This window comes from Abramis brama, assembly GCF_963993115.1.
Source record: "Abramis brama genome assembly, chromosome: 1".
Classification (NCBI taxonomy): domain Eukaryota; kingdom Metazoa; phylum Chordata; class Actinopteri; order Cypriniformes; family Leuciscidae; genus Abramis; species Abramis brama.
Window position 1 is genome coordinate 52268186 of NC_139963.1, and position 24116 is coordinate 52292301.

The 24116-nt window shown below is 39.6% G+C and overlaps 1 protein-coding gene across 1 annotated transcript in view; it reads right to left on the bottom strand.

Annotated features, from left to right (window-relative positions):
* Nucleotides 1-224: 224 nt before the first annotated feature.
* LOC311087154 (uncharacterized protein) overlaps nucleotides 225-24116 on the bottom strand; it is a 31950-nt gene continuing 8058 nt past the window's right edge. The window contains exons 2-4 of the mRNA XM_084120420.1: nucleotides 15330-15641; nucleotides 2993-4859; nucleotides 225-697 (exon numbers count right to left, since the gene is read on the bottom strand). Of these exons, the coding sequence (XP_083976546.1) occupies nucleotides 619-697; nucleotides 2993-4859; nucleotides 15330-15432 (2049 nt within the window). The 5' untranslated portion in view covers nucleotides 15433-15641 and the 3' untranslated portion in view covers nucleotides 225-618. The remainder of the gene's footprint in view (nucleotides 698-2992; nucleotides 4860-15329; nucleotides 15642-24116) is intronic.

Here is a 24116-nt window from a genome sequence, read left to right on the forward strand (position 1 = left end):
AACTAGCCAAAATATCTATTGCTAAAAATAGAAAAAAAGGCTTGGGACTTGACTTGGCCTTTAGGGACTTGTGAACATGTCCGCTGCATATCAAGGGTGAAACTGTTAATAATGTAGACAGACAGCAATCTCATTCAATGTCAGTCATGTGTGTGGTAAAATATCAATTATTAGGCATTTAAAAGCTATATTGATACAAATGTAAAATAACAATGAGTCATTGATAAAATGAGTAATAAGTTTAATCAATCATTTTTTGAAGCAAATACAAACACTGAGTAAAAGTGAATTAGACAGATCTCTCTCTTTACTGACTAATAAGAGCCAAGCATCTCAAGAGAAGAGAAGTGTCCAGTTTCAAAGGTACATGAACATATATCTTGCATTTGCTTGGAAGAGTAGAAGTGGGAGAGAAACTGAGTGATACAAATTCATTTAGAATACAAATCTGTTTCTCTCCTTTCATGCTTTTCTGACAGACTGAATGTCTTGTTGCAGGGTTGTAATATTACGAATTAATCTTCTCCATTGCTATTTCAGAGCGAAAGCCTGAGCCGCTTCTTCCCAGTGTGAACTCTCATGTGAATCTTCAGACTTGATTTTCATGTGAAGCGTTTTTTACACTGAGGGCAGGAGACCTGAAGCGGTGACAGATTTTTTGGCTTCTGTTTTCCTTTCTTGTTCACATCCTTCAGGTCTAAAAGAAATATTAAATCAAGTGAGATTTCAAATGAGAGACAAATGTGAAATGAAATGTGAAGCCCAAAGTCAAGATCACTGATGAGTTCAATAGTCATTTTAATCCCATCATATCTGGTCAACAACTGCTGTTTACAATTATGATCTATTTTAATATCATTAAAATAATTTGTGTTATAAATCACTAGTTTGGTCATGAAACTCTAGATGGCGCATACTTGACATGTAAACTGTTAGCAATCACAATTTCCAACACCTTTCTAACATTAACAGAGGAAAATCTGGAAGCTTCTCGTCTCTGTATTCTTGATAAGCACCAGAGCAAATACAAAAACATGAACTGCTGTTAGAAAACATAAAAAAAAAATACTATTTTACGTTTTATCTTCACCATAATAAGTAATGTCAGAAAGAGAAAGTTGCACAGTGCTGCTTATATTGCTTTGTTGCTGCTTGTTTTGACATGAGCGCCACCTACTGTCAGAGAGTGATTTTGCATTGCTCTGAACGTTCCGGGTTACTTGACTGTAACCCTGTTCTCTGAAAAAAGCGCAACAAGATGCTACACTGCTTAGCGCATTGGGAACGTCTTTAATCGTGACCAGCTGTGAATATTGTGTGTAACACATCAATAGAATTGACCCGGAGGTAATATAGTCGCGGTCAATGACGTCATTGGCACACACCCACAACGCGAGCTATAAATAGATGAGCCGCAGGTGCATCGTCAGGATATTTTGTCTGAAGAGCAGTCCTGGGACATCTTAAGCACGACAATGCAGCGCAGCATCTCATTCCGCTTTTTCAGGGAACAGGGTTACAGTCAAGTAACCCGGAACGTTCCCTTTCAAAAGCTACAATCGATGCTGCGCTGCTTAGGGCATTGGGGACGAGAATACCCACGCAGCCGTGCTTGAAAGTGTCTGGACCCCTTACGGTTGTGTAGGTGTGCTCACAAGAACGCAAGAAGGCCTCAGACATTAGCTTGTGACGTTGACTCAAGGACATGAGAGCCCGGAGTGGCATGAACATCCAAACTATAAAATCTTATGAATGTGTGCGGAGAGGACCAGCCTGCCGCATCACAAACAAATTGTAAGGGGGCACCCCTTGCCAGAGCATTAGAGGAGGCGACCCCCCTGGTGGAGTGAGCCCTTATACCCGTTGGCGAAGCTTAACCGCACGCCTCATAGGCAAGAGCATTAGCATCCCTGACCCAATGTGACATGGTCTGCTTGGTGGTGGCCACTTTGTTATGGCCCCCATAACAGACGAACAGTTGCTCTGACTTACTGGACGTAGGTCTGAAGATCAGAAGTTTGTCAGACGCTTATTCTAGAGGTTTAAAGGGGTCTTCAACCAGACCCTCTAGGACTATAGCTAAGCCCCATGAAGGGATCTTGGTTCTTGCAGGAGGCCTCAGTCGTCTGGCCCCATCGAATGAAACGAGCGAGCAGAGGATGTCTCCCGAGTGGCACCCCATCAATCAAGGTGTGGCAAGCCGAAAGCGGAGCCACATAAATCCTGAGAGTGGCGGGACATGTGCCTGTTGATAATATTTCCTGCAGAAAGTCCAGAACTGAAGCAATCTAGCAGTTGACAGGATCTAAATTATGTACAAGACATCACCTTTCAAAGACACCCCATTTGTTGGCATAACTCTTTCTAGTGGAAGGAAGCCCTAGCACTTAGAATGGTCTCAATAACATCAGGCGAAAGCCCAGTGTTCCTCAGTTGGTACCCATCAGGGGCCAAACATGAAGGTTCCACAGGTTTGGCCTGGGATGGAATATCGTGCCCTCCACCTGAGACAGAAGGTGCTCTCCTCTCCGGAATCGCCCATGGCGAGCCGTCGAGGAGAGATATTATCTCCAAGAACCATTATTCTGTTTGGCCAATGCGGCAAGAGCACACAATATTCACAGCTGGTCACGATTAAAGACATTCCCAATGCGCTAAGCAGCGCAACATCTTTTGTAGCTTTTTAAAGGGAACAGACAAATCACATGTCAAAAACAGACTGTTTTTTTATATCACACATTTATGTTGGGTTGAACATGAGTTAATAGAGACCAATCAAACCACAAAATGTCAGTTTCTCATTGTGGCTGTTAAAAAAATAATGAATGAATGAGGCATTTATATAGCGCTACTATTTATTACTGTACACACCAAGCGCTTTACAATCACATCAGGTGTCGGCCTCATTCACAACCTGGACGATTCAACAGCAGCCACTCAATCATAGGTGGAGATGATTTGACTGTGACTAACTTAGAAGAGATTTTGTTACCGTGATCTCAGACTGTGGTGATGTGGTTTCTCCACTGCATGGATCTTCATGTGTATCTTCAGGCGACTTTTAAAAGAGAAACTCGTTCCACACTGATCACACGTGTGCGGCTTCTCTCTGCTGTGGATCCTCTCATGTGTTTTCAAAGATGATGAATCACTGAATCTCTTGTCACAGTGTGAACACTTGTAAGGTTTTTCTCCAGTGTGGATCCTCTCATGTAATTTCAGAGATGATGACTGACTGAATCTCTTGTCACAGTGTGAACACTTGTAAGGTTTTTCTCCAGTGTGGATCCTCTCATGTAATTTCAGACGTGTTGCCTGACTGAATCTTTTGTCACAGTGTGAACACTTGTAAGGTTTTTCTCCAGAGTGGATCCTCTCATGTGTTTTCAGACTTGTTAAATAACTGAATCTCTTGTCACAGTGTGAACACTTGTAAGGTTTTTCTCCAGTGTGGATCCTCTGATGTGTTTTCAGATTTACTGACACACTGAATCTCTTGTCGCAGTGTGAACACTTGTAAGGTTTTTCTCCAGTGTGGATCCTCTCATGTAATTTCAGACGTTTCGACTGACTGAATCTCTTGTCACAGTGTGAACACTTGTAAGGTTTTTCTCCAGTGTGGATCCTCTCATGTAATTTCAGACGTTTTGACTGACTGAATCTCTTGTCACAGTGTGAACACTTGTAAGGTTTTTCTCCAGTGTGAATTCTCTGGTGCAGTTTTAAATATATCGCTGTAGTAAAAGTCTTCTGACACTCAAAGCACATGTACTCTCTTACCAGAGTACCAGTATTATGAGTTTTCTGATGTCCTTGTATCAATTTCAGCAGTGAAAAACTCTTTCCACATTGATTACATGAGTACGGCTTCTCTCCGGTGTGGATCCTCTTGTGCATCTCAAGACTATATTTGGCTGTGAAACTCTTTCCACACTGATCACATGTGAACGGCTTCTCTCCAGTGTGAAGTCTCATGTGTATCTCCCGATTTTGTTTGCATGTGAAACTCTTTCCACACTGATCACATGAGAACGGCTTCTCTCCAGTGTGAACTCTCATGTGTATCTCCCGATTTTGTTTGCATGTGAAACTCTTTCCACACTGATCACATGAGAACGGCTTCTCTCCAGTGTGAACTCTCATGTGACGCTCAAGATTTAGTTTTTTTGAGAAACTCTTTCCACATTGATTACATGAGAACAGCTTCTCTCCGGTGTGGATCCTCATGTGAATCTCAAGACTAGGTTTGGCTGTGAAACTCTTTCCACACTGATCACATGTGAACGGCTTCTCTCTAGTGTGAACTCTCATGTGAATCTCTCGATTTTGTTTGGTTGTGTAACTCTTTCCACATTGATCACAAGTGAATGGCTTCTCTCCGGTGTGAACTCTCATGTGACACTCAAGACCTTGTTTGGTTGTGAAACTCTTTCCACACTGAGTGCAGGTTGTAGATTTCTTGGCTCCGGTTTTCTTTAAAAATGTATTTTTAGTCTTTGAGTGACTCAAAGGTTTTTCTCCAGGTTTGAAATGATGTTCCTCCTTCACTTCACTCAGTTCTTCACTCTCCTCCTTCACTTCACTCAGTTCTTCACTCTCCTCCTTCACTTCACTCAGTTCTTCTCTCTCCTCCTTCACTTCACTCAGTTCTTCAATCTCCTCCTTCACTTCACTCAGTTCTTCACTCTCCTCCTTCACTTCACTCAGTTCTTCTCTCTCCTCCTTCACTTCACTCAGATCTTCTCTCTCCTCCTTCACTTCACTCAGTTCTTCAATCTCCTCCTTCACTTCACTCAGTTCTTCACTCTCCTCCTTCACTTCACTCAGTTCTTCTTTCTCCTCCTTCACTTCAATCAGGTCTGAAATGAAAGAAAAAAGATTAATTGCATTTTCAGTACATCAAAATTCAAAGAGAAATATGATTATAAAGTGAAAGGACATAAAGTGAGCCCTAAAATATTCCCATCATTTTGATGAGTTTTTATAAATTAATTATGCATGTCCTTGAAAATCTTCATGAATGAGGAACATAGATCTTCCAATTATTACTTTTAAAACATTATAGGCACAAATCCCATGATTCTGTCAAGAGAACTATTTAATTATTTGATCAATGACACCCTTATCTAATGTACAACTCCAAATCAGAAAAAGTTGGGACACTGTACAAATTGTGAGTAAAAAAGGAATGGAATAATTTACAAATCTCAAACTTATATTTTATTCACAGTAGAATATAGATAACATATCAAATGTTGAAAGTGAGACATTTTGAAATGTCATGCCAAATATTGGCTCATTTTGGATTTCATGAGAGCTACACATTCAAAAAAAAGTTGGGACAGGTAGCAATAAGAGGCCGGAAAAGTTAAATATAAGGAACAGCTGGAGGACCGATTTGCAACTTATTAGGTCAATTGGCAACATGATTGGGTATAAAAAGAGCCTCTCAGAGTGACAGTGTCTCTCAGAAGTCAAGATGGGCAGAGGATCACCAATTCCCCCAATTCTGCGGCGAAAAATAGGTGGAGCAATATCTGAAAGGAGTTTCTCAGAGAAAAATTGCAAAGAGTTTGAAGTTATCATCATCTACAGTGCATAATATCATCCAAAGATTCAGAGAATCTGGAACAATCTCTGTGCGTAAGGGTCAAGGCCGGAAAACCATACTGGATGCCTGTGATCTTCGGGTCCTTAGACGGCACTGCATCACATACAGGAATGCTACTGTAATGGAAATTACAACATGGGCTCAGGAATACTTCCAGAAAACATTGTCGGTGAACACAATCCACCGTGCCATTCGCCGTTGCCAGCTAAAACTCTATAGGTCAAAAAAGAAGCCATATCTAAACAGGATCTAGAAGCGCAGGCGTTTTCTCTGGGCCAAGGCTCATTAAAAATGGACTGTGGCAAAGTGGAAAACTGTTCTGTGGTCAGACGAATCAAAATTTGAAGTTCTTTTTGGAAAACTGGGACGCCATGTCATCCAGACTAAAGAGGACAAGGACAACCCAAGTTGTTATCAGCGCTCAGTTCAGAAGCCTGCATCTCTGATGGAATGGGGTTGCATGAGTGCGTGTGGCATGGGTAGCTTACACATCTGGAAAGGCATCATCAATGCTGAAAGGTATATCCAAGTTCTAGAACAACATATGCTCCCATCCAGACGTCGTGTCTTTCAGGGAAGACCTTGCATTTTCCAACATGACAATGCCAGACCATATCAATTACATGCATCAATTACAATACCATGGCTGCGTAGAAGAAGGATCCGGGTACTGAAATGGCCAGCCTGCAGTCCAGATCTTTCACCCATAGAAAACATTTGGTGCATCATAAAGAGTTATGATTTGCATCATAGTTGAGCAACTAGAAGCCTGTATTAGACAAGAATGGGACAACATTCCTATTTCTGAACTTGAGCAACTTGTCTCCTCAGTCCCCAGACGTTTGTGGACTGTTGTAAAAAGAAGAGGGGATGCCACACAGTGGTAAACATTAGGGGTGTCAACAATAATCGATTCGGCGATGCATCGCGATGCGGGGCATGAACGATTCAGCATCGATGCGGCAAAGTGCCATAATCGATTATGTCACTGTTTATTTTCTGGTGGACAATAAAGTTGTGAAGTTTCAAATACTTCCGGTTCCGGGGGAATAACAACAACAACAACAAGCAAGATGGCTGAGGCGGAGGGAGATGACCGCGATAGACGGGTTATTAAAAACGCGCCCAAAGCTTGGAAAGCGGACATCTGGGCACATTTCGGATTTTATGAAGTGAATGGGAAACTAGACAAGTCTTACGCGGTGTGTAAAATCTGCCACACTAAAATTAAGCACGTTGGCAATACAACTAACTTCACGAACCATGTTGATCGTTGGCATCCTGAGTTAGCTTCAACAACAACAACAACAACAACAACACAAAAAGTCGACACATCCCAGCCAAGAATTGACGAGTCGCTAGTGTCAACATTGCCACACAACTCCGAGAGAGCAAAGAGGATCACACGATCGGTGGCATGTTTTATAGCGAAGGATCTACAACCCTATTCTGTGGTAGAAAATGCGGGGGTTTCGCCACATGCTTAAAACAATTGAGCCCCGGTATAAGCTACCGACAAGAGCTACCTTCACTGATTCCGCGCTTCCCGCATTGTACAAAGAAACCAAAGCAAAGGTAATGGAATCAATGTGTAAAGCCAGACGTGTAGCCATTACAAGTGACGCCTGGACTTCAGTCACAACAGAGTCCTATGTAACCATAACAGCACATTATATTAGCGAGGATTGGAAGATTGTATCACATGTGCTGCAGACGAGAGCAGTTTATGAGAGCCACACTGGTGCTCATATGGCAAGGCTACTCTTGGATGTTGTGGAGGAATGGCAGCTAACAGATAAAAGTGTTGTGCTGGTGACGGACAACGCCGCTAATATGATTAGTGCTGCTGAGATTGGGAAGTTCCCTCATGTAAAATGCTTTGCGCATACGTTGAACCTCGCTGCCCAGCAGGCGCTTAAGCTACCGGCGGTCTCCAGGCTTCTGGGCAGAGTCCGACGTATCTCAGCATACTTCCACCGCAGCACAAAGGCAAAGCACCTGTTTGAAGAAAACCAGAGAGTTGTTCTTAAACTGACAAGTCCACTTAAACTGATAACAGATGTCGCCACAAGGTGGAATAGTGCTCATGATATGATGGAGAGGTTCTTGCAACTGCAAGCTGCAGTGCATGCCACCCTGCTGTCGCCTGCCCTAAATGTAGATGAAAGTGACATCGTCACTCTCAGCAGAGCCGATCTGGCTAATGTGGAGGAAGTAGTGAAGACATTAAAACCAGTGAAGGATGCCACTGTGTTTATGTCAGAGGAGAGCAGTCCTACAGTCAGCCTAATTGCACCAGTATATGCCCAACTCCTCCAGGGCATGTCCGACACTATTGGAGACCAACCACTGATCCATGAAGTGAAGAATGCCATCAAAACAGATCTCCTTAAGAGGTACAATAGTGAGGCAGAGAAAAAGATCCTTCATACATCCTCTGCCCTGGATCCTCGCTTTAAGGGGTTACCTTTCCTGACAGAGGAGGAGAGATTGGATGTCTCCGCAGCAGTGACTTCAGAGGCTGCATCCCTGGAGGAGGTAATTCATTTTTACTTGTAAAATAATTTAAATTTAATTAATAATTTAATAATTGTACATTCATAATTTAATAATTGTCAATTATTACAAAATTTAATTATAATAACAATGTAATGTTAATTATTAAGCAGCTACATAGTCAGTAAAATGTTAGACTGAGAAAAATAGTTATGTGTAAATAAATAAATATTGTCATATGAGCTGCAGCATTGGCTGAGAAAGTGATGCTAACTGCTGTTTTTTGCTCTTATTTATTTATTTTTTCAAACAGTATGAGAGAAGACAGAGAACAGAAGCAGATGTCAGAACAGGAAGTTCAGGAACCAAGGAAGAGTTGCTGTCCGTGGATGACAATGTGTCAGACTCAGCAGGCCCCTCCGCTCCCAAAAGAAGGGCCTCATCGCTGCTTTTAAGTTTGCTGGGACCTGCTTTCATCAATGACACCAGTGAACCTGCAGTACAAAGCAAGACCGCCGATGCCAGTGCTGAGGATCCCTGTACTGTAGATCCCCAGCTGTGCCTCTCTCTGAGGATCCCTTGGACTGGTGGCATCGCCATAAGGGCACATTTCCTCTCCTCTCTAGGTTAGCAAAGAGATACTTGTGCATCCCCGGGACAAGTGTGTCAGCAGAGAGAGTCTTCTCCACTGCAGGAGATGTTATCACTGCAAAAAGAAGCGCTCTCAAACCGGACCATGTCGATCAGCTTGTGTTTTTGCACAAGAACCTTGAAATTCCCAAATGCTAAACAGTGAGAAGTTATGATGTAGGCTTAGGTTAAACTATACATTTCCTCACTCTGAAACGGATTGTTGATGATGGTGATGTTGAACTCAGAAGTTGTTTGTTTGCACAAATTTGGTAGTAGGCTAAGCCTACACACTTTATTTTTGGTTTACATTACTGTATTTCACATCTTGATATTTTGTTGTATGCAGCTGATGTGATGGTAGGATCAGGGCAGGCATATAATTGCCATTGTCTTAAAGCTGCTAAGCTGCTGTTTTGTTGAGAATAGTTTGCATTTTACTTTACTACTTGAAAAAAGTTTCACAGTAATAAGTGGTTACTGTGTGTTGTTGCACTGAATATTTTTATTCCTGGGTGGTTGTTGTTAAAAATAGTGTTACTTATTATTTTAATATTTGCACAGGACTTCAGGAAGTGCCCTGTCTTAGAGCTGCTATTTTACTGTGTGTAGAAAAACAAACAAAAAAAAAAGCACTGAAAGCAGTGATTTTGATTGTTTCCTTTTTCAGGTTTGAAAATGCCATATCCAATACCCTGTACCATTTAATTTGATTTAATTACATTTTATTTAATTACATTTTATTTGATTTTATTTAATTACATTTTATTTTATTTAATAACTTTTATGTCAAAGATACAGGAGACACATAGCAGCCAATAAAATCTGTTGTTTAATATCTGCTTGTATTGCCTCATGACTGATGAAAAATTTGCCTTGTGTGCAGTAGAATTTTGATGCATCGCAATGCATCGTAGAATCGAATTGAATCGAATCGTTACCTGGTGAATCGTAATCGAATCGAATCGTGAGGGCAGTGCCAATGCACACCCCTAGTAAACATGGCCTTGTCCCAACTTTTTTTTGAATGTGTAGCTCTCATGAAATCCAAAATGAGCTAATATTTGCTCTTATAGATCTAATATTGTAAATTATTCCATTCCTTTTTTACTCACAATTTGTACAGTGTCCCAACTTTTTCTGATTTGGGGTTGTAATAAACACATTAAACATATACAACAGTGCCATAACATTTTCAATTCAAGAACTGTTTTTCTTTTTCATCTTAACTGTTGTTTATTATAAAAGATGGCATCATAAACAGCATGAGATTTAATAGGCTACATACAAAATAATCTATTTTGAAATGAACAATGATTTGTACTGTATGTACGTAAGTATGTAAAAAAGTGAATGAAAAAGTTGTTAAAAATTGTGTTTATTGTTATGAAAACTGCACATAAATAAAAAAAAGGATTTTTTTTTTTTTTGATGAAATATGGGTAACACCTCAAGTATAGGGTGGCCATACGTCCGGATTTAGGCCGGACAGTCCGGATTTTAAGCCCCCTGTCCGGCATCTGGCGCAGCCTCAAGTCGGACACTCATTTGTCCTCCTTTTTGGAGTTGCGCTGTATCGCTCTAGAATCTTTATTGGGACACAGCAGTATAGCATCTAATGCTGGTCAAACAAATGATTGGCTGAAAGCAGTGTCAAATAAATATCTGATAAATCATTGGTTAAAAAAGTAAACAAGCCTCCACGATGTGTCCACGTGCTGGCTATGTCATATCATAACGTTAACATGCCGATGCGTCAGACCTCATTTAATCCGGAATGGACAAAAGAGCACGAATTTGGCCATGATGACACTAGAGGAGCTGGTGTCGCCTGAACTGCTGCAGAGGGTGCACTTCTTTGTTAAGAACTGAAATGTGTATTTATTTATTTTTCGCGTTCATTATTTGTTTATTTATGCATTTTCATAGGCGTAATTTGCGGGTGGGACATGTCCCCACCACTTTTTGCTAAGGTTGATATTATCCCCACCACTTTTGAAACATCTCATGGCTTGACAAATAAATAAAACATCTCCAGTTAACTAGCAAAGCATTCATTTAGTTTGTTTATTTAATAAGAGGCATTCTATCGCTGAAATGTGTTGTGCTCGTTGCCACTGTGCCACTCGTTGCCACGGATACGGTGTTCTCTTGTGGCTCGCACACAGTCTTCACTCAGTTGTGGAGACGCGTGCTTCAATCCGTTGTGGAGACTCTATATTTGTTCCGATGAAATTACAAAACAAAATGCACACAAACGTGTCCCTGCTGATATACTGTTTTAATGAGAAAAAAATAAACTATACGATTGCGGATTAGAACCCAGAACCTGACACACTTAGCAAAAGTTTTACCACTGGATCATTTAAATATACGCTTAAAATTAGGGATCGACCGACTTGAATTTTTTTGTGCCGATGCCGATTTTTTTTCCCATCAGCCTTAGCCGATGACCGAGATGGGCTGCCAATTTTCTTGGGCCGATATTTGAAGCCGATACTGCTTTATTTCTGAGACTGAATTAATTCGTTTTAAACGTGTTTGAATTAATGATTAAAATTATTATTATTTTTTTTTAAAAGACTGGAACATGTTATTCGGTGTAGTTGTCTGATATATGTAATCGTGATCTCCATTTTAAACAAAATAAAAAAGGATTTTAAACCAAATAGATTCTCAGTTTATTATGACTGTTCACATATCACGTCTAAAAACGTGTGGAAAGCACGGCCACGCCGCTTTGTCCTTTCTACAAGCGCTTGCGCTCCCGTGGCATCTGTCATTGCTTTGCAATCATGAACTGCGCTCTCCATGATGACGAGCAAGTAAGGATTCATTTATTTCTAGCCCTTTATGACTACATATTTATGGAGATGATAAATAAAAGCCCGCCCTGTCCAGCTATGATCAGCTGTTCAGCCGAGCTTTCAATGTTGTCATGCAAAGGTCAGTTGTTTTTTGTCACATGACCTGCGTGCGCTTGCAGCATTCTGAAAAGTTTAACGTTAGATGTTTTCATCTCACCACAGCATAGGAGCGCCTGGAACGAGCGCACTGCATCGCATGCGTGTCGCAACCGTGTCGCTTCTTTTTAATGAGCACACGTCCAAACTTCAGCCAGGTGGTCGCTGAATAAAACTCCCACAAATATCACGGTATACCGACAGCATTATTTAATCCTATGACCAGTGTAAGTGTTCGTAACAGCTGCCGTATGCATCTGGATAGTCTCAAACTTAGCTATTTGCAGCTCCCTAAATACAATGAAAAGCAGTTTTATAGATGAGGCATTAGCGTTTTCCATTTGGACCCACAAACTTGCTTAGCTATAGTTGCACGCACATAGAGCAACGTGTTTCCACTTTCAAAGTGTATGGCAATATTTCAGCTAAGTCCAACAGTTTAAAGAAGCTTTGAAAGTTTAAACTTGCCGTTGTCTTGAAGAGGCTTCCAGCACTCTGATAGTGTGGGAGGGGCCGTACATAGGCTGCATGTGAACTGCAGCGTCTCAAGTAACACAGAGCTGTCTGCGGACGCCTGTCTGTAAATAATGCCGGGAAAAAAAATATCGGGGAACGCAGCAGCCGCGTATCGGCCGATGCCGATACACGTAAAACCCGCAAATATCGGCCCGATTTATCGGCCATATAATGAAAAATTAAACCCAATGTATATACGATTTAAATCGATTGCTGGACATTGTAATGTTATAGTACATACATCTGATTTATGATTTAGCATAGGCCATCAAGCTTTCTTTTAAAATATTCAGCCGGTTTATCCTTAATGTCAGCATGCTTTGTTTCAAGGTGCCTTTTTAGTGTGCAGGGCTTCATGCTGTCGTTTGCCAGCACCTCGGCACACTGAGGTCTCAGATCAGCCATGACTGTAAACCCAAACTGCAGGTGTGCTTCATCGTACCTTCGAAGCTTTTTTGCAGCTGGTGGTGCGTCGGTTGCCTTGTACGTCCTCACTAGAAATCTCTCCATTTTTGTTTGGATTTGAAATAATTTGGATGTGGATTAGTTGTGTTTTCAATAAAGTTTAGGCTATGATGCAACGATGTGTGTGGCTATGTTGAGAGTCTAGTATCGGGGGCTAATCAGTCGGAGCTTAGGCACTATCTTTAATACAACGAACAAAATGACGATTTTGCAGGCAATGCAGATTTTATTTTAAGACTTAACGATTGTAGTCCTTTGTTAGTGAGTGAATGGGTGAGTGGGTGAGTGTGTGTCACGGCAGCCCCCGCTGCTCGTTGAGCACAGTAACTGCAGAGTGATACGTGCTTTTGAGTCTCCAAACACCACAAAAGTCTCCAATAACACCAGTAAAAGTTGCTAGATTTGTCGCTAGTCACTTTTGACAAAAAAATTCGCCAGGAGGATGATTTGTTTGTCTGTTATAATAGTCCAACCACTTGCATTTCAACATGGGGGGAATTTAGGTGGATTGAAGACGCCTTGTATTTCATCAAACTTGAAAAAAAATAGACTTTCTCTTCACCAGCCCAGTACATGATTCTCTACAATTTGGAAGCCCTTTTTAGCATACGTACAGACTCTGCCATCTTTAATATGTCTGATTAACCCTTTCCATTCCAGCTAGTACTATGTAATTTTACATTGATGTTTAGAATTGAGTTTTAAGTGCACTTAAAGGGCACCTATTATGGAATTTTGAAAATTACCTTTCATGTAGTGTGTAACATAGATCTAAGTGAACAAAAACATCCTGCAAAGTTTTATATATGAAAGTTCCCCGTAAAAAAAGTTATTGTCTCTCAAAAGTAGGAGTCGACTCTGAATCAATTTAATGAGTCATTTTCCTTTTTGTTGTGACGTCAAGACGAAAATTATCAAATTGGCCGCGCCCACTCATTGCGCGCGCAGACACCAGGGAAAACTTGAAAACATTGTCGAAAACAAGATGCTGTGTTCTGAAGTGCGAATCAAAAGCGACCTTTTTTTCACTGCCCAGGGACGAGCATGTGGAGAATCAGTGGCTAGAGTTTATATTTACAGCTATACCACACAAGTATAGCCCGAACCTTGTGCTGTGTTCGCGTCATTTTAATGATGATTGCTTTACAAACATAAATGCTTTCAAGTGTGGATTCGCGAGCCGGCTGCTACTGAAGGAAGGTTCAGTAACAAGTTTATTTGGATCAGCTTCCTCCTCCGAATCACAACCTGCAAATATTATTAATAATTGTTGCTTTTATGTGTTCTGTAGCATGCTCAATAAGTATTTTTGTGTGTTGTGTACGATCAGCGCAGCTTCTAGGTCTCCAATGTCAATTGTTTTTAAATGTTTGTCATTGTTATGTCATAAAGACTAGAGCAATACCTTGTAGTACTGCAGTGCTTTATCAATATGTTTATGCGTTGGGCTAACGCAAACAATAACTGGGTTCAGATGGGTCATCTGACCAATCACGGCAGATTAGCGTCACGCAAAGGAGGGGTTTGGAAAAATGAGTCGTTGAACGAATCATTTGGGAGTTGGTGAGCAAATCAGGTAAAAAATAAATGCATATTATAAGACAACAAAAGTGATTTTTGTCATTGCATGCATGTAAAACTGTTGTTGGGGACTCCCAAAGCAATATTAGGAACATGTTAAATGCCATAATAGGTGCCCTTTAATACTTTGTTGGTCTGTCTCAGTATTTCTCAGTTTTCCATTGTTATCTGATGATGAGAATGTATTTATATTTATTTTACTACTTTCTTTTTCTTTTCTTTTTTTTGTTCTTTACCTTTTTTGTTATTATTATAACTTATTTATACCGGTTTATTTATTTGTTTGGTTGTTTACTTATTTTCTTTAAACACTGTATCATTAAAAAAATTACCATATTCAGTGACCATAACTTGTTAGTTAGCTATAAAGTGAATTTTAGAGAGGAGCATTTTGATAAATATATGCACCACATTACATGCATTAAAAAAAAATATATGTTCAATATTTAATGCATGTTTGAATAAATCAGTAAAGTTTTTATGACAGTCACAATTTAAATGTGTATATTTAAAGGTAGAAAAATATGATTATGTAATTGCAAAGTTAGTATAACTTTATTATTATAAAAAACATCCTTGAATCTAATGCATCCTTGAATTTTATACAAATCAGTAAATTGTAACCTTCAATATTATAGTAATGTAGTACCAACTGATTCCTATGTGTAGTTTACAGCATTATTTGGGAGATTTTCTTTCCTTGGGAACATTTGCCATGTAATTGATCTGATATACAGTATATCCAACACCATCAATATCGAATCACAAGCTTGTGCATAGAAATCTAATTGAAAATTGAGAAATGTCAAAATAACATGGTTGCAAAAATATGTGAGCCAGTTATAATTGTAAAATAAAACAGCTAAAATATTTAGTTGGACTTGATATTGACAATCAATATAACAGTTTATCAAACCTCCCTTTACTGACCATTTGTGGTAAACAAACAAGAACACTTTGAACCATTTCCCATAGTTTAACTGTTTGTCTAAATGTGATGAAGTGCTTGAATGTTTCTAACATGAATGTTCTTCAGCATCATGAATGAATGAAGAATAAACACCAACCTCTTTGTTCTTCAGGATTTTCAGTGTGTTTCATTCTGCAGGGTTCTGGATCACTCATGTTCTCACTGTCCTCTTTAATAAACTCAGTCTTTACAGATATCATCTCTTCCTGATGCTCGTCTTCACTTGTACCTGATGGGAATATTCCAGCATTTATTGGAGAATTGCAGTGGGAGGAGCTTCACTGATGATGTGATTGATGTGGGAGGAGCTTCACTGATGATGTGATTGATGTGGGAGGAACTTCACTGATGATGTGCTTGCTGTGGGAGGAGCTTCACTGATGATGTGATTGCTGTGGGAGGAGCTGTTCTGCAGAAACCAAAGTTTTTAGTTACTGAGTTTGTTTTAATACTAAATGACACATCTAAGCATTTATCTTTATCTCTATATAGAAACCAACAATTACTCTCTATTCACACCAATGAAATGAGCTTCAAGTATCAATTTACAGGAGATCTGAATACATCAGCATAATAAATGAGGTGAAAACAGGAACTATTGTCATGAAATAAAGAGTGTTTTCAGCAGATCTGTTAATATTGATGAGCCTCAGACTATCAACACTCATTCAACAAGCCATTCAGGATCATCAGCAGATCATCTCACTTTATTCTGAGTGTTTGCTGTTAGAAACACATTAGGCTATTTGATAAAAGTCTATAAAACTGCTCTATTGAAAGATGATACTGTTATTTCTCTCAATATGACATGGATAAAACATCAATAATACAAAGACAAACACTAATGGCACTCATCTTCAACCACTACAGTAACTATAAACTGAAACATTGGATTTTATGATAACTACATTGTAATTAGATCTCTAACACATAGGCCTAACAGTTTTTAAGTGCAGAAACTGACAATCATCATGATTTATCAAGTGGCGAGAAAACTTTTTTGTACCCAAAAAAATAAGCAGCGCTTCTGTGTTGTACGTCACGCAATGACCAGCGTCGGCCAATAGTGAGCTCACGTTCTGACGTACAACTCAGAAGCGCTGCGCTGTTACACCACGTGAACTCACTCAGAGAAACACAGAAGAAAATCAATAATTGAATGAAGTCGTTTTTTTTTTTTTTTCACACAAAAAGTATTCTCATTGCTTGATTAAAGCTGCCGTCGGCAACATTTTTTGATCAAATTCAGTGAAATTGACACTATAATCCGACAGAACAACATAAATAAATTGGTTTTAGAAAAAAACCCGAGCTTCTAACTCCACCTGGAGCGTGTTATTTGTTTTGCAAAAATCCACCGCTCCCGTCTCATCGGGTCCAATCAGCGCAGGGGGGTGTGAGATCTGACTGTCAATCACAGTTCGTGCACACGCCACAGATCCCCCCTCCCTCGCGCAGACGCGCACATTACAATATCACATGCACACGACACGCCTGAAGTTCGCCTGAAGATTGTACGAAGCGTGATGGCGGAGAGAAAATCTACTAACAAGCTTCCAATTCCTCGGTTATTGCTATCTATGGATAGATTAGCCAGGGCAGCCTACCTCCGAGTCCATGGCGTTGATCGATGCTGAAGAGACGGACGCGTTCACAGAAAATCAGGTACACTCGCACTGACGATGGGCGGGTGCTCGTTGGTAGTGGGGAGGGGCATGAGAGTTGTAAACATTCAAAATTTTGGCTAAGTCCACTCAATCTGCCAGACTTGCCGACTGCAGCTTTAACTTAAGGTTGAGCCACTGTAGTCACTTGGACTATTTTAAACATTGAGGGCCGGCAAATTTCAATTACAAAGAAGCCTATGGAGGAGTGAGACAGCTCTCAGATTTATTTAAAAGTAACACCACAAGGGTGAGTAATACTGACAGAATTTTCATTTTTGGGTGAACTAACCTTTTAATTGTTCAGTTGAGGTTTATTTGTGTACTCTATTACTCAAGTCTCTTATTTCACTACACTGTGGCTATAGTGCTTTAAAGGACTACTTAGATTGAGTACAAGTTACTTTTGTACTTTTCGGCTAAATAATATAATATTACTGTGAAATGTATGTCAGATAATTTTATCAATGGATAAGTCTGAAACACGGCATAAAATATTTATATCATGGCTACAGGTAACGTAACGTTACATTAAACATGGTTCTGTGTAAACATTTTCTTTACTGTGGTAAACCATGGTTAATCTCGTAATGTGCTCATAGTTCTGAACAGATATTTGGCTACATTTGTTTTGTAGAGTGTGCGTGTGTGAGAGAGAGAGAGAGAGAGAGAGAGAGAGAGAGATTTTTGATTTTAAAAAAAACTCAATATACTGTTAAAAGTCAAAATATTATAGATTATACTACAAAGAACACCTTTTATACACCATCTTTGTTCAAACAACATTAGATTATTTGTTGCATTATAATAGCAAAAATCTATTTGGATTCTTGATTTCAACAACTTTGACAAGAGCAATACTACATCTGCATCAGAATCTGTTTCAATTTTGCTTCTTCTGCTTACATAAATTGCCATTTTTGCTGGCATTCATAAGAGCGTTTATTGAATACTTCTTCCATCGCTTTGGAGTCAGATAGATCATGTCCAGTTATACGAATTAGACCTCCGAGTGTAATGATACAAGATTTAATGAGTAAGTCCGTCAAAGCAGGAAAACCTCCTTCATTGGATACATCCAAACGTGATCCACCAATCAACGGTTCTTGAAGAGTCCAGTACAAAGAGTTTGTTTTTTCACTTCTCAAAACTTTTAAAAAAGTGTCCATACTTTGAATAAATTACAATTAAAAAAAAATCGGTAACTTAGACACAGAGAACTTCTTAAGGTTCATCCAGAACAAAGACTTGTCTATAACCCAAACCTTCAAAATTCCTCAAAATAATGGAAGCGACCAAGTTCCAGTTCTCATTTAGAGAACTCTCAAGAAACCTTTGTACATACTTAAGCCGAAACGCTGCCACTCGACTCTGTAGATGAACCAAGCCTTGTCCCCCTTCATTCTTTGACAGATATAGGACACTTTGTGGCACCCAATGTAAATTGTCCCAAAATAAATTGACTAATATAGATTGGATTTTTTTTCAAAAGAAATGCTGGGGGGTCAATACATACTAGCCAATGCCAACGAGTAGAGGCTGCTAAATTATTAATAATTAAAACACATCCTCTATAAGACATAGCCTATAAGAAAGTAAGAACTTCCACTTATTCAAACGCCCTGCAATTTTTTCTTCTACCCCCTCAAAATTCTTCCTTACAGTTATATCATTTCCCAAATAAACACCTAGATATTTAAACCCATCTTTGCTCCATTTTAACCCCCCAGGGAGAATGAGTTGTCCATGCGGCCACTTTCCAACTAAGATAGCCTCACTTTTGTGCCAATTTACCTTGGCAGAGGAAACAACCATAAAATCATTCAAAATCTCTGTTATCTTTGACGCATCACTTTGTTCTTTGATAAAAATGACAATGTCGTCAGCATAAGCTGATAATTTAACAACTTTCTCACAGTTTGGAATAATTACACCCTTTAAAGGGGTCATATAATGTCATTTTTGTACAAACTAATATGATTTTTTAGGGTCTAAATTAAAAGTTTGTAATATACTTTAATTAAAAATTCTCATTAGCATTGTAAGAAAACACAAATTTTACCTGGTCAAAAACAGCTCTGTTTTCAGCACGCCGTTTAAGTGCATGTGTCTTTAAATGATAATAAGCTTTGCTAACCCCGCCCCTCTGTTCTGCGCGTACACCGTTTGTAACACAATAACACAATAACCATAACGCCTTTATTATAAACATGGGGATTATGAATTATATTGAGAACTTCATACATAGAAAACATGCCGTAATGTACCTGAGTGTAAAAATAGCCGCATTCATCGTGAAGCGTGCAAGCGATTTGCAAAGATTAGCCTAATATAAAGATTAAAGGTTAATAAAACGTTACACTCAAGTTTCAGTTCTTCTGGAGGTTCAGCAGGAACACGAATAGTTGGTACCGATCCTTTTTTCAGGAGCAGCTTCTTAGCAAAACCAGCTTTATACTGACCCTCATTTGTAAAGCAGTAAAGCAGCCTGGTGAAATGATTCGCGCAAACATGAAAGCATTGACGTTGATCGCGGGGAATTCCCTTCGAAAACAAACTCAGCCACTGCGTCTTCAGCGGTTCGGATTTAGGAACATCAAAATGACTGCTGTGTTCGTTATTACACCCAAGAACACCACAATCGAGACCATTCTACTCAGTGCTCCAGCTATCAGCAATGAACGCGCCGGTTGCGCGGGCTATGATTCACAGCTCACTCACTAGGGCGCGAGGGCGGGTCTGTGGTGTAACGCTGCTGTCAATCAACCATTGTGGGAGGGGCGTCGATTTTGTGACGGCTTGATTCAGGAGAGGGGGAAACATATGAAGATTAAAAAAAAACACTGGATGGATTTTTATCATTTTATGATGGTTGTGTACCTGGCACTGCCAACACACATTTCAGTACAATCAACTTGTAAAAGTGCATACCATTATATGACCCCTTTAAATCTGCTCTAAATTTCCGTAACAAGGGTTCAATTGTTAAGCTAGGCCTATATAGCACACCGGAAAGAGCACAACCTTGCCTGATACCTCTAAAAACTTTAAAGGGGGCACATAAGCCACCATTTACCTTCAACAGACTTTCAATAATCACAATATAAAACTTTCAACTTATCAATAAAATTTGTACTAAAACCAAAAGCTTCTAAAACCTCCCATAAATAACTATGTTCGATCCTGTCGAACGCTTTCTCTTGGTCTAATGAAACCAAACCAAAATCCATATCAAAGAGCTTACTGATGTCAAACATATCTCTAACAAGAGAAATATTATCAAAAATTTGCCTTCCTGGCACACAATAGGTCTGATCAGTGTGAATGACTTCCTCTAAGACCACACTCAATCGATTTGCTAATGCTTTGGATAGAATTTTATAATCGCTGCACAACAATGACACAGGCCTCCAGTTTTTTATTTCACTCAGGTCTCTCTTTTTAGGCAGTAAAGTCAGCACTGCTTTACGGCAGCTCAGTGGTAACCTTCCACTGCTTAGACTTTCTTTGATGACTGCATGCAGATCAGCACCAATCTCAGGCCAAAACGACTTATTGATACTTTGCAGTCACGTGACTACCACGGATACCTGGCGGGCAACAAACGGGTATTTTCAACGTAGAGTCCAGTAGTTCCAGGACTAGTAGCTATCAAGTCTGTTAGCGAGCTAGCTGCATAACTATGGACTAGGATTAACTCCAAGGTAGCTAAATTGTGTAAAGCAGACTATTTTTTTTTTAAGATAATCGAGGAGTAATAATTCCTCCATAAATAATCTAGCTCTACTGTTGGGTCATCTCTGGTTCTCATTGAAAATCATAGATATCGCAAACCTCAAAACAACCTATCACACACTTCTGTTATTGTTAGCAAAAGACGACAGCTGTTACTGTGCGTTCACACCGCCACCGGCGAGAGCGTCAAAGTGCCCGGAAATCATTCATTTTCAATTAATTTTGCCGCTCTCGCCGGCGGTGGTGTGAACGTACAGTTAGCCTAGCTTAGACTCATAACACAAACAACTGACTCGCCGAACCAGCTGGTGAATACTGGTGGTGTTGATTGACAAAACTACAGTAACTTAAAGACACGATTAATTACATGATCATACACCCATTGTATTCAAACAAATGTTGAAATTACCTTTGATGGTAATATGCACAGACGTGTGTATACTGTGAAGGTTGCTCATCTCATCTGCGGTTAGTGCATCCAATTGCACAACAACTATCTGGCATGTCGTTTACACCTCAAAACACCAACTTTTGTATAGTAAAACTGGCGACCCTTGATTAGTTTACTGGGTTTTGTTGCTGGAGAAGACGTTCTTGCCCACCAGCCAGTACTTGTGACGTCACGTGCAAAGTATCAATTGAAGTCTACAGATAGGCCATCTACTCCCGGTGCTCTGCCACATTCCATGCCTTGAAGAGCTTTCCTCAACTCTTCCAGTGTTATCTCTCTACAGAGATCGGCATTTGCCTCTTCAGTCACCTGAGGAAGAACACTAGTGGTCGACCGATATATCGGCGAAGTGAGTGAATGCGAACAGAAGATCAGCTTCACAGGAGACGCGATCGAAAAACTTTAAATCCTTCATTTTAAAATATGCTGATATAACCAGTTGCCAACTGTGTCATATTCATATCGTTTTCACTGTGTGCTGTATGTAATATTAGCGTTACCCTGTCTTTATTTGAAAAAATATGATTGCCAGCACGAAATTACCAGATTACTGAGTGCCCTGTTACAGTGTTTACATTCTTTTTATTCACATATTCATATATTTCTAAACAATTACTTTGTGAAAAATTGCAGATTCAAGAATTATAAAAGCATGTTTATTTTAAAGACTAGTTTTCTAATTTATTAATAATTTATTAAAGGGGTCATATAATGGTACATGCACTTTTACAAGTTGATTGCACTGAAATGTCTGTTGGCAGTGCCTGTACACAACCATCCTATCATGATAAAAATCCATCCAGTGGTTTTGTTTTAATCTCCTTATATATGTTTTCCCCTGTCTCAAATCAAGCCGTTCGATATTGTGACGTCACAATATCCAACGCCCCTCCCCCGATTGTTGAGTGACAGCAGTGTTTCAACACAAGACCCGCCCTGAGCATTGAGCGAGCTGTGACAGCTGACTCATAGTAGTCCGCCATTGTTGATATGCTGGAGCAGAATGGCGTCTAAGCGATTGTGGTGTTCTGTTCTTAGATGTAATAAGGAACACAGCAGTCATTTGGATGTTCCTAAATCCGAGCCGTTGAAGATGCAGTGGCTGAGTTTTGTTTTTGAAGTGATATATGCCCAAAGGATTGACGGGGATTCCCTCACGGGGATTCCCCACGATGTCTGTGCTTTCATGTTTGCGCAAATCATTTCACACCAGACAGCTTTACAAACGAGAAAAAACGGATCGGTACCAACGTGTTCCTGCTGAACCTCCAGAAGTGAGTGTAATGTTTTATTAACCTTTATATTAATCTTTGCAAAATTTGCAAACCTTGCTGCAGGCTTCACGATGAATGCGTCTAAGGTTTACACTCAGGGTACATTACGGCATGTTTTCTATGTACGACGTTCTCAATATAATTCATAATGCCACGTTTATAATGAACAACGCGTGGTTATTGTGTTAGAAACGGTGTACGCACAGAAAAGAGGGGCGGGGTTAGCAAAGCTCATTATCATTTAAAGACACATGCACTGAAACGGCGTGCTGAAAACAGAGCTGTTTTTGACCAGGTAAAATTAGTGTTTTCTTACAATACTAATGAGAATTTTTAATTAAAGTATATTACAAACTTTTAATTTAGACCCTAAAGAATCATATTAGCTTGTACAAAAATGGCATTATATGACCCCTTTAAATATTGATTAAAATAAATAGGCTATATATAAAAATATCGGCCATCGGCCACCCTGCTCTCTAAGATATCGGCATCGGCCATCAAAAAAACAATATCGGTCGACCACTAATAAACACATTAGTGTTTGGCCTGTGTATAAGTTCACTGCTATACAGTTCTTTATAAAATTCTACCGCTCTCTTATGGATATCTGCATGATCCGACAAGAGCGCACCCTCCTTGGAACGCAAAACATGTATAGCCTAGATCTCTTTTGGCCTTTTTTTTTTCTCCAAATTAAAAAAAAAAACCTGGGAAGATACATCCATCCACTCTATGTTCACTCTATGTTTTATGGAACCTAAAGTTAAAAAACACTGTACTAAACTATGATCCGAAAAGCTCACTGGAATGATAGAACAATCTCTAAAAAGATTGAGTTGATGACTTAAACCATAAAATCTGTCCAATCGTGCGAAAGACAACCTATTATTATAAGAATGTGAAAATTACGCCAAATATCTACAAGATCATGTGTTTCTAGAAATTGAATCAACCTTTTTCGAGAAGCCATATGAGGCTCAACATGATTTCTATCTGAAGCAACTTCCGTGCAATTAAAATCTCCTCCGATTAAGAACAAATCTTCAGTATTCCAATCACTTACTGCTTTACATTAGGGCTGTATACCTTGGAGAACCTGACGATACGATACATACCTCGATACACAGGTCACGATTCGATACGTACCTCGATACAGAGCTGTCTCGATACGATTTGATATAATGTGACACGATTCGATACGATTCAATAAAAATACATGGGCCAGAGCCAATTAGTTAATGCTAAACACATTTACTCAACAAACAAAACTCTGCATTTTTCTTCAATTTATTAAAGACAAAAGTGCATTATAACAAAGTGCATTTTGCTTAAATATTTGCAACTTTAAGTGCTCTGATTATACACAAAAGCCCCTTTCACACAGAGATTCCGGAAAATACACGGATAAAGTGAGCCGGGATTTGACCCGGGTTTGTTTGATTTTGGTTCATTCACACTGCCAGTGATTTTCCGGAATCAGAGAGTGCGTTCACACACAACCCGTAAAAATCCCGTAAAGACACGTGACATCGATGTGACATGTAATGTCTCAGCTGCGTCTTAAGTTATGCTTATGAGCTGCGATTTCTCTCTCGAGAAACCATGCTTGTGCATTTTTTTTATCTGATTCGATCATAAACTTGCGCATTACGCACCGTTTCACAGCTGGCGAACGATCCCGGCTTCAGCGTCATCACTACAACACGGCATTATTACGGATTTTGTTCACACAGCGCGCGTTCCGGGACTGAACACGG